This window comes from Bufo gargarizans, chromosome 2 (genome assembly GCF_014858855.1).
Source record: "Bufo gargarizans isolate SCDJY-AF-19 chromosome 2, ASM1485885v1, whole genome shotgun sequence".
Taxonomy (NCBI): domain Eukaryota; kingdom Metazoa; phylum Chordata; class Amphibia; order Anura; family Bufonidae; genus Bufo; species Bufo gargarizans.
The window spans coordinates 199,631,144-199,643,267 of record NC_058081.1 but is presented as its reverse complement, the minus strand read 5'-3'; the positions used below and the strand labels follow the sequence as shown (position 1 = coordinate 199,643,267).

General features: G+C 44.5%; 1 protein-coding gene across 5 annotated transcripts in view; it reads right to left on the bottom strand.

Annotated features, from left to right (window-relative positions):
• The window catches only part of KTI12 (KTI12 chromatin associated homolog), a 68,153-nt gene extending 56,579 nt beyond the window's left edge, over positions 1-11,574 (bottom strand). Inside the window, exons 1-2 of one of the 5 annotated variants that reach the window (XM_044283389.1) lie at positions 11,476-11,574; positions 6,741-6,904 (exon numbers count right to left, since the gene is read on the bottom strand). In XM_044283389.1, the coding sequence (XP_044139324.1) occupies positions 6,741-6,888 (148 nt within the window). In that variant the 5' untranslated portion in view covers positions 6,889-6,904; positions 11,476-11,574. The other 4 variants (XM_044283390.1, XM_044283392.1, XM_044283388.1 and 1 more) reach the window with 4 other exon arrangements.
• Between the last annotated feature and the right edge of the window lie 550 nt (positions 11,575-12,124).

Below are 12,124 nucleotides of genomic sequence, written 5' to 3'. Positions count from 1 at the left end.
GCCCCTAGGACGGAACTCAATGCCGGAAAAGAAAAAACACTAGTGTGAAAGTACCCTTATACATTTAAATCTGTTCTTATTCTATGCTTGAAGTCAAGGAGGTGGTCTTATTTGGTGATTTCCTGACATATACAGCGGTGCCCAGGGATCTCACTGCACTTACTATTATCCCTGGGCGCCACTCCGGTCTCCCGTTATGTCCTCCGGTATCTTCGCTCAGTAGGTTATAGTAGGCGGAGTCTGCCCTTGTTCTGCTGGGCGTCTCCTCCTCCTAGGCTGTAGTGCTGGCCAATCGCAGCGCACAGCTCACAGCCTGGGAGAAAAAAAAACTCCCAGGCTGTGAGCTGTGCGCTGCGATTGGCCAGCGCTACAGCCTAGGAGGAGGAGACGCCCAGCAGAACAAGGGCAGACTCCGCCTTCGATAACCTACTGAGCGAAGATACCGGAGGACATAACGGGAGAACAAAGCGGCGCCCAGGGATAATAGTAAGTGCAGTGAGATCCCTGGGCGCCGCTGTATAGGTCAGGATACTTAGTTCACAATGTTTTTAAGACCCCGAGTCATCTGTCAGATCTGAGCCCCTGGTGACATCATAGCCAGCACCATGAACCAATGAGCAGAGCAGTGAACCTGAATAGACTTGACAGCTTTATTCCTAAAATATATCTCTATCTGCCATTAGGGAGTGGACCTAGCACAGGATCCCACCTCCAGTAACAAGAGCACAAATACAACAAAGAAATGTTCTAGAATCGCCATGAAAGCACAATGTTATCGGCAGATAACGGGCTCTAAAAAGGTTTATATTAAAAAGCACAAGGCATACTATAACCTTCTAGTACAGTCTTGATCCCCAACACTGCTGTGACTCCTAATAATTATTCGTACATTATACAGGAACCTGGCCTCTTTCACAAGAGCGAGTTTTACATTCGTATGTGATGCGTTTAACGAATGCATAGCATCCAGACTCAATCCTCATCCAGACTCAATCCTGACCCATCCATTTCAACGGGTGCTTTCTTCTGCTATATAAAATATCTCCTGGCTTAGATGTAAATGGGAAGAGACCCTCGTTCCTCCTTGATGGTTTATGTAGGCCACCGCTGTTAAATTTCCTGTTTTTTTATTTCCGGAAGAGCCAACTTCAGTGCCATCTCTACTGTTTTTAATTCTTTGAAGTTGGAGGATGCTTTCCTCGCACTCAAATCCCACCTCTCTAGCCAGTACCGGTGCTGGGAGTGGGCTCCCCAACCCCAAGGGTTGGCATCTGTGGTAATTATAGTCTGGTCTGCAAATGTCCATGGAGCTCCTACTGATAGATTTTCTGGCACAGTCCACCACAACAGGGAGAGTCTTGTCTTTGAAGAAAAGTAGAAATTTTGATCCAAGGAACAAGGGGAGCCATCCCACGATCTTATGATGTCCGCTTGAAGATCTCTGGAGTAGATCTATGCATAAGGTACTGCTGGAATCGCTGATGTCATCTGCCGGAGCACCGCTATCGCCTCCCTGAAAGAACACTGATAAGAAAGGAAGACTGACCATACTTGTTCCCTGATCGACTCTCTTCTTGGAATGGTAAAAAAAACTCCTTTGCAGACAGGAGTCTAACTGAATTCCCCCAAAAAACGCAAACTTGAGAAGGAATCAAATTAGATTTTTTCCAATTTATTATCCATCCAAGTTCTATAAAGTGGAGCAGACTAACTCTGTATCTTTTTCTAGCCCCTCTTTTGACTGAGAGACTATTAAGAAATCATCCAGATAGGGCACCAGAGTAATTCCTGACACACAATAGCTGCTAATTCTACTACCACTTTGGTGAAGACTCTTGGAGCCTGAGATAGCCCGAAGGGAAGTGCCCTGTATTGGAGATGCATCAACTTCCCCTGAACCCAGACTGCTGTTTTTAAAAACTTTTGGGAGGAAGAATGGATTGAAACATGATAATAAGCATCTTCCAGATCCAGGCTTGCCATCCAGCAATCCTGGAAGAGGAGACTCACAGTAGAATTTATTCATCTCCATGCGAAATTTCTTGTAGACTAGGGATTTGTTTAATTCTTCAGATTAAAATAACTTTGAAGGTTCCATAATTTTTTTTCACCAAAGACAAAGGGCATATAATCCCACTTTATCTATTCTATCCCCTATGCCAGTGATAGGCAAACTGCGGCTCTCCAGCTGTTGCAAAAAAACAACTCCCGCCATGCCCTGCTGTAGGCTGAAAGCTGTAGGCAGTCTTTGCATGTTGGGAGTTGTAGTTCTGCAACAGCTGGAGAGCCGCAGTTTGCCTATAACTGCCCTATGCCAACACCTATAAAGGCCTGATCCTGCCTAATTCTAAGGGCGAGATGTTCTATCGCTACAGCGAATAATAGCGGCGACAGGGGGCACCCTTGCCTAGTGCCTCTGTGAAGCTCAAAAGACTCTGACTGAGACCCATTCACTAATATGTTTGCTTTAGGAAGTAGATATAGTATCGCTATCCATTTGATAAACTTGGGGCCGAAGCCAAAGCTCTGTGACACTTCTATTAAATACGTCCACTCCACTGAATCGAAAGCCTTGGCTGTATCCAGCGATGCCAGGGCCCAGTGCTTATCTCTAGCCCTACCTATCTGCGCAATGGCCTGCGCTCTCCTAATGTAATCAGATGTCGATCTACCCGGTATAAATCCTGACTGATCTTTATGTACTATAGTGGCAATTACCTTGTTTAATCTGGTAGCCAGTAGCCTCGTAAGTATTTTATAATCTAAGTTCAGAAGCGAGATTGTTCTATATGACCCACACTCCAAAGGGTCTTTAGCTGGCTTCAGGATCACCACTATAGTAGCGTCTTACATGGACTCTGATAACTGGAAAACTCCAGATTCTGCGCAGCACTGTGTGCAGACCTCCTGTTGCCAACTTGTAACGCGCCTCGGCTATTTTTAACTCTAGGCCCAAATACGCCTAATCCATGTAAGAAGGTGCCCTCCCCCTTCCTGCCAGCGCCGCCAGGAATGACCGCATGTGTAGAGCGCATCAGAAGCGCGCGCCGCCATTTTGGAAGCGGGACGACTGCCACCGCACCACTATGGACTGGGAGCTGCCTGAACACAGCCACAGCGGCTCCCTAATGAGGCTTGGGAAGAGGCAGGAAGCAGGGCAGACTTAGGCAATGGCTCCCAAAGAGACTTACGCCGCCAGGGATAGGTCCCATTACGATATTGTAGACTCAGACCTTCCCCAGAGGTGAGAACCAAGTAAGAAAGGAGCAAGAGCTCCTCAGGTACCTCCTATCCGGAGGACAGGAAACCTGAACTGAGGTGTGGTGGGGGTGTGAACCATTTTATCTCTTCAGGTTTCCTGTCCTAGATTGGAGGTCCTAGTCGCATGGGTGCCGTCATGGGGAAAAAAAATAAAAATAATAATCGCTGCATGTTCTATATGTTTTTCACGCAGCTGTATCTCCATAGAAGTTAATGGGGCTTCCGAAAAAAAAATTGAAGGCATCTGGATGTAATGCATTTTTTACTGATGGCTGCTAGGAGATGTAGATGGTTATTCTTCAGAAAAAAGTGACTGCACTTACGTGCAAAACCATCACTGAACAGATTCTGACACAATCTGTGTCTCTTGTGTGATAGAGGCCCAATTGTTACATTTTCATATAGCACCTCCACAGGGGAAAATAAAGCATTATGGAGTTCTCACCGACATCAATAGACTGTATATGTTATGCCTAGATATGCCAAGTCCCCCAAAGAGATAAGCTTTACGAATGTCCCACACTTTCATACAAGAAAACAGCAAGGATTAGACTCTTAAAACATAACGTTTAATAAGATTACCCCTTTAAAAACTTTATAGTACCACTACCACAAAACATCCAGAGCCTCATACAGTAAGCAGGTCTTACCATGAAACTTGTCCCAATGTAAAACACTCTTAGGGCCCCTTCAACGGTGAGTTTTTTGATCGGTGCAATGTGCGTGAGGTGAACGCATTGCACGCCTCACCGAATCCTGACCCATTCTTTCAATGGGGTTTGTTTACATGAGCATGTTTCTCACAATCATCACTTGTGCGTTGCGCATAAAAACGCGCGACAAAATCGCGCATAAAAACGCGCGTTTGCGAAATGCTTAGGTGTGAAACCAGGGTTAGGCCCCTTTCAGACGGGCGAGTTGTTTGAGCGGGTGCAATGCGTGAGGTGAACCCATTGCACCCGCACTGAAACCTGACCCATTCATTTCAATGGGGTTGTGTACATGAGCAATGTTTCTCACGCATCACTTGTGCGTTGCGTGAAAATCGCAGCATGTTCTATAGTAGTAAATGGGGCTGCGTGAAAATCGCATTGCATACGCTAGCAAGATTTTCACGGATGGTTGCTAAGGAGATGATGTGAATAAATAGGGATGAGCCCCGGGACCCCTTTAAAGTCCATTTGACGTGGTGAGGGCGGTAACTTCAGCGCAGGTCCTGCTGAATGAAGATAGAAGGTTCTTCTATGTTCATTCAGCAGGACCTGCGATGACGTCACTGCGCTCACCACATGGCTGCTCTCATAAACTCTATAGGTGAGCGCAATGACGTCAGTGAAGATACTTTTGCAGGTTCTGCAAGAAGAAGAAGAAAGAAGACGATAACAGCTACGCGATCAAGTGGATGAGGTGAATAATTTTTTTAAATTATTTTTTAACCCTCAATGGTCATGTTATAATGGAAAATAATAAAATCTATAGAACACCGAACCCAAACCCGAACTTCAGTGGGGTTCGGGTCTGGGTACCAACATTCAGTTTGTTATCACTCGCGTGCAAAACACATTAAAACGCTTAGCACTCGCTCGGAAAAAAAACTGAACAACGCCCTGTCAACTCTTACATGCAGAAGGCAGGGAGACTAGTGTGAAGCTACATATCATAGAACTACACTGGATAGTCAGCACATACAGATGGCATAGACAGGACGAGTAAGTTAGGAGTATACTATATAACTGCAACTAATCACTGTATACACTCACCTATTATATATCTGCACTCCTGATTCTTTAGATAGGGGAGACATTATATCTTCTACAGAATACAGAGATATATAGAGGAGTGTGGGGGGAAGAGGCCTGAATGCTGCCAGGAGGGATTTCAGGGCGTTCACAGGAAGTAATTAGAAAGACTGAGTCCCTGTTTACACATTAGGGCAAGCTCTGGGCTGCTGGTCAGACTTGAGATCACATGACCAGGTTCCCATGATGAAAAAGTTCAAAACGTATGGATGTAACTGAGTTAGGGCTCATGCACGTATATTCCTACCGTGTCCATTTCGTTTTGTTTTTTTGCGGACTGTATACGGAACCATTCATTTCAATGGGTCCGCAAAAAAATACAGAAGTTACTCCGTGTGCATTCCATTTCCGTATTTCCATTCTGCAGAAATATAGAACATGTCCTATTATTGTCCACATTACGGACAAGGATAGTACTGTTCTATCAGGGGCCAGCTGTTCTGTTCCGCAAAATATGGAATGCACATGGACGCCATCCGTATTTTTTGCGGACCGCAAAATACATACGGTCGTGTGCATGAGCCCTTAGGGTGAAACAAAGTACACTGCTAGAATACTGCTGGTCAGTTAGTAATATATGCTAAATAAAAATAAAAAACCCAGAGTGTTTCTTGTTTCTCCAGAGTGAGGGCCTTCCATATTTAACTCTGCAAGGATGGTTCTGAATGCTCTTACTGGGAGTGACAGCTGGGATCCATATTGAGAAGGCAGAGACCGTTATTTACAGTCTCTGCCTTTCACAATGCTGTATATACAGCTCTCAGTAAGTGCTTGTATACTGACCAGTCAGCGGCAATGCTGCTTCCATCTGCAGTCCTAGCAATTAGTCTCTTGGGACTGCACGAGTCTCTGGGTCTTAGAAAACCCAGATTAACTCTCTAGTGCATGTCAGAAGGCTTTTTTTTTTTACCTTTTCTCAGATAAAAAAAAAATAATAATATTAAAAATGGCATAAAAAGCCCCATGTATTATTGAAAAATTAGGAAAAAGGAAAAATTATTTAAATAAGTCTCCACCTAGCATATTGAAGAGAAGCCTGGTAAGTCACCAACAGTAAACAGACCTTGTGCTGCGTGATACAGTGCAAGGCAAGGGGGACCATCAGAGCAAGTAAATGCTCCGATGCTCCACTTTTAGGCCTCATGCACACGACCATTGTGTGCATCCGCGTCCATTCCGTCATTTTTCACAGTTTAGTGGAGGTCCCATTCATTTCTATGGAGCTGTGAAAAAAAACTGATAGTCCTCAGTTTTTTCTCCGCGTCCGTGATTCCAGTCAGTCAAAAAAATAAACCTGTGCTATTCTTGTCAGTGGAAAATGGAGGACGAACCCATTCAAGTCAATGGGTCCGTAAAAAAAAAAAAACTGATGCACAACTGGTATGTCATCCGTGTCGGTTTCCGTTTTTTCCTACAAGACCTTGGTGCAATAAAATTACACTTTTCATTTCCCCTGTCAGACAAAAAAAAGGAAGCCACAAGGAAACAACTGAAGCAAAAATCAGACACGGACCACTGAAGCCAAATCACTGACAGTGAAAAAACACTGTTGTGTGCATGAGGCTTTATGTAGTTAAAGAATAGTTTATATCTGGGTTCGGCCCTGAACCTGGACAAACCCTTTAACATGCCAATCATCCTGGAACAACATAACTTCTAGTATTTAAGAAGCCTGCTCACCTGCATACACAGAATTATTATCTACTCCTAGACCACGGTCTCCAACAATGTAAACTTTTCTTCCCTTCTGCTCCAAGTGTTCCTTCAGCTCTAATGCTCTACGACTCTTTCCGCTGCAAGGGAATCCGCACATCACAACAAGTGGCATTGTTGGAACCAGCCTGCTGGAATAAACACATCAAGCTATCAGAGCACAGAAGATGGCCAACAGTCAGGTTCTATGTACATCATGTTTAGGCCGTACAGCCGAGGTGTACAAATCATCTATCTCAAACCTGAACATACTTTTTGTTAATGTCTCCAGTGAACGGCTCAGTGTCGTTTTTTTTGTGTGCAGAGCTTACAGGCTTAGGGCTCATGCACACGACCGTATTTTCTTTCCGTGTCTGTTCCGTTTTTTTTGCGGACCATATGCAGAACCATTCATTTCAATGGGTCCCCCAAAAAAAAAAAAAAAATGCGGAAGTTACTCTGTATCTGTTATGCAAAAAAATAGAACATGTCCTATTATTACAGACAAGGATAGGACTGTTCTATTAGGGGCCAGCTGTTCCATTCTGCTAAATACGGAATTCAATCCAAAAAAAACTTAGACCCTAAAAGTGACCCTGGGTTATTCAAAAGTACTTAGTTCAATAGCCTAGGCTATCTTTCTACCAGAGCTGTCTCCACTACTTTTGCTGAAAGAGCAGGGGCTTCCCTGGACGATATATGCAGGGCGGCCTCCTGGTCTAGCATTCACACATTTGTGAGACATTACCGCTTGGATTTATCTGGAACTTCTGGCCTCTACTTTGGTCAGAAGGTTCTTCAGGCAGTTGCCCCCCGTATAAGAAGTAATTGTATAACTCTCCTGTGTGGCCGTCATGGTGATATGGGAAAACCGGAATTAAGACTTACCGGTAATTCAGTTTCCATGAAATCACCATGACGGCCCGTATATTCCCTCTCCCTTTTTTATGAAGTTTTACCTTTATTTCTCCTGGTATGAAGGAATACTGGGAAATACTAATAATTTTTGTTCTGGCACTTGATATCTTTGAAACACTGAGGTGTGGTGGTGGGAGGGGGCATTTTAACCTCTTCTCTGTTTCCTGCCCCACAGAGGTCATGGGTCAATCTCCTGTGTGGCCGTCATGGTGATTTCATTGAAACTGAATTACTGGCAAGTCTAATTCCGGTTTTTGCGGAGCGCAAAATACATACGGTGGTGTGCATGAGCCCCTAGGCTGAGTTGACACTTCAGTTACTTGGTCAGTTATTTCGATCAGTTATTGTGAGCCAAAACCAGTAGTGACATACAAAGAGGAAAGCCTACAGAAATCAAACAAAATCTGCAACAAAAAACGCATAAAATCACAATAAAGTGCGGATTTATGTGTTTTTATGCCCCTTTGGTGCAGGTTTTCTGTGTGGAGTCTCACAGTGGAATACAGTACCAGCAAAGTCTATGAGATTAGACAAATCTCATCTACACTTAGCTTTTTTTCTTCCATGTGAAAAAACTGACCTGTCATGCGGATTTTGAAATCTGCAGCATGTCACTTGTTTGTGTGGTTCTTTTGTAGGAGTTTCACCTTTTTCATTGGAAGGGTGAAATCTGCATCAAATTCCAAAGTAACACATGCGGATTTGGTGCAGAAACACACCGAAATCCGTGCTGTGGCCTTAAATGGATTTTCTGAGATTTTTTTATTTATTGATGACATGTCCTATGGATTGTTCATTAGTTTCTGACTGGTGAGGGCCAGACACCTGGGACCCCCACTGATCAGCTATTTGAAAAGGCTGCGGTGCTCCTAGTAGCGCCACAGCCTTCTTGCAGCTTAGCCTCGGCCATGTGACGTCACATTCATTGGTCACATGGCCTAGGCACATATGAAGTGAATGGGACTGAGCTGCTATACCACGAGAGCCGAAACACTACTGCAAGCGCCAGTGCCTTCCCAAACAGCTGATCGGCCTAGGTCCCAGGTGTCAGACCCCCAATCCTGATGACCTATCCAGAGGGTCACCGGTTAAAAGAAATCTCAGAAAACCCCTTTAAAGGAAACATATGAAAAAATAATTTTTTATCTGCCAGTTAAAACCAGATAGTAACACATCTCCTTTTTTATAATCTGCTTGTTAATCTGATTTTATTTTCTGATTGCAGATTTATTTCTTCTATTTCCTGAGCATGATTTTGGGGGGCGGCCATCTTGTCTGAGCTGTTCTTAACAGCATTTACAAAGCATTAAAAAAAATTGCTTTACGGCGGCCCCAAGGGCCATAGACACATATGGTCAGGAGGAGACTTCATTGACTTCTATGGGAGAGTTAGGCTCCATTCACACATCCATGTGTGTTTTGCAGATCCGCAAAAAACGGACAGCGGCAATGTGTGTTCTGCATCTTGCCGGCACTAAGAGAATATGCCTATTCTTGTCCGCTATTGCAGACAAGAATAGGACATGTTCTATTTTTTTCAGGATCGGAATTGCAGTCCCGGAAGTGCAGGTCCACAATTCTGAATCAGGGCCGCACAAAGTGCAGCCCCATAGAAATGTGTGGGTCCTCAATTCCGTTACGCAAAATGCGGAATGGAATTGTGGATGTGTGAATGGAGCCTTATCTAGACATGTTTTGTGATCTGTGCAGAGGTCAGAAGAAGAGATAAGCTCTGACAATCACCTATTGTTAGTGGTGGATCCTGTGTTATCTGTACACAGAGCTGATATCATTACACTCAGGATTAGAATGAAAGATAGATAAGCAGATAACTGCAATAAAATGATCTTTAAAGACTGGCTAGCTGTCTGCAGTACGGGTACAGAGGGGTGTTACCATTTGGGGGGTGTGTACTTGCACAGTCTGACAATGGCAGCACTGACTGGATAGAGTCAGACTGTGCAGGTACACCCCCCCCCCCCCCAACTGGTTACCTCCCCTCTGTACCCTTACTGCAGACTAACAGCAATTCATTCATAACTTCTGGTAGAAATAATAAAGGAATGGCAGAACATAGAGTCATCAGAATAGATGCTCCAGAACTGTTGTTATTACATGGGGAGTGCAGGAAGCTATTAAAACAGGCATGTCAGGAGCGGTGAAAGGTCCTCCTTAAGGTTCTACCAGAAAATGCAGATGGCCACATGAGGACAAGGCAGGCCTGGATGCATAATTTTACAGCAAAATCGTGCAGTTATCGCTGCCGCAGGTGGAGGTATTTCAGACATTTGCCATCTGGCCATACCCTAATGTGTATTTAGGCTACTTTCACATCTGCGCTTTCCCTTTCCACTATTGAGATTCATCATAGGATCTCAATAGCGGAGGAAAACGCTTCCGATTTGTCCCTATTCATTGTCAACGAGGACAAAACTGAACAAACTGTGTGCATCAGAATGCATTCTGTTCAGTTTGGTTGCATTCCCATCGCGGACAGAATAACGCTCCAAGCAGCGTTTTTCTGTCCTGCGATGTAGTGTGCGGAGCAAGAATGGTCCGTCACGACTCACAATGTCACTTGGGGACGGATCCGTTTTCGCTGATAAGAGAAAACGGATCCGTCCCCCATTGACTTTCAATGGTGTCCATGACGAATCCGTCTTGGCTATGTTAACGATAATAAAACCGGATCAGTTCATAACGGATGCAGACGGTTGTATTATCAGAACAGATGCGTTTCTGCTGATCCATGACGGATCCAGCAAAAACGCTAGTGTGAAAGTAGCTAGTGGATGTGCAATCAGTTATACTCTCAGGGAACTTGTTGCCAATAACAGCCAATCACAGTGCACTTTACATTTCTCCAGTGTAGATTACAAAAATAAAGCTGGGCTCTGGTTGGTTGTTATAGACAATGCCTTCCCTTTTATCCTCAGCAGGTCTGATGGGCAAGCTTCAAAGAGCCAAATGTATCAGCACCCGGAGCGGATTGGCCATATACACTACAGGGAAATTTCCCGGTGGGCCGATGCCTAGGAGGGCCACCCAAGCTCTCCTCATGGCAACCAGTCGGGTTCATAGTGATGATTCCCTCTTACACAGGTGCCCTCCTGAATAGAGTTGAGCGAACTTGTGTTTTAAGTTCGGCGTCTAAAGTTTGGGTTATCGAAGAATCGCGTTATGGATTCTAAATTCCGTTATGGTCCGTGGTAGCGAAATCCATAATGCGATTCTTTGATAACCCGAACCCAAACTTTAGACGCTGAACTTAAAACACAAGTTCGCTCAACACTACTCCTGAATTCAGCTGTATCGACGTCCTCAGGACAGCAATACAGCTGAATACTGTGCTGTGGCAGTATTTTGTGCTGCACTGTGGTAGCTGGTTCAGCTGGGGCAGTATATTGGTCTGCACTAATGCCTACTTCTGTTGTCCCTGTCTACAGCTGTTGGGTGCCTAATTATGTTGCTCCGCATTATGTCAATTTGGACCCACCTGCAACATGGGGCCACTTTTAGTTCTCAGTGTGCCCATGATCAGCACTGTCTGATTGAATGGGACACCATGCCACAGGAAAGAAGACATCCAATGAGCTCAACCATATAATAGTCCTATAACAAGCACACCAGCCATGGGGCACTGCGAAGGACCAACAAGAAAATAGACGTGTACAAGTATTCAATGCCGGTGTGCACTCAGAATACCCGTGTCACCTGTCTATGGTGTGCCCATCTGACACGTACAGCTTCCCGATCCAGGCTGCACAATACAACAAATCCCAGCGCCGAAACGTAAAAGTAATACCTTCTCACAGCTTCGCCTGAACTATATCTGAAGAAACATGGGCGTCGCCATGTTCAATTCCCGGCAACCACCTGCTTCCGGTCACGTGGCGAGAAGTGCTCCGTCACCCATGGCAACAGTTTCTGCCTGGGTTTGTGAGGCGGTCGTTCTGTGTATGTGAGTGCTGTCAGTGCAAAAATTCCAGCAGCATCATGGGCCCCTGAGGTCCTTTCACACGTGTTTTTTTTTACCATTTTTTTCTCTTTTGTTGTAGTTTTTGCCGTGTCTTTTTCAGCAAAAACACCAGCACCAGATGTTAATCGAAAGTCTGTATGAAATATGAAACAAAGGACACACAAGTTTTTTTTGTTGTTTTTTTTTTTTGTTGCTACAGGCGTTTTTGTTAATTAGGTAGAGAGAGTAATTAACAACGGACAAGTGACTTTTTAAGTTTAAAAAATAAAATATTACACCTGAAAACAGGCGTAATTGTTGGTGAAAAACAACTCCATTCAGGGTCAGAAGTAGTTTTTGTGCCGGACTGCCACATTTTAACCCTTTCCACTGTACATGTATGGTGGATGTCTGCACTTCAACCCCTTAACCCGTAGCACCGTATATATATGGCGTTATGCATCTGCGTGTGTATAGAGCTGGCCTGCTCCATACA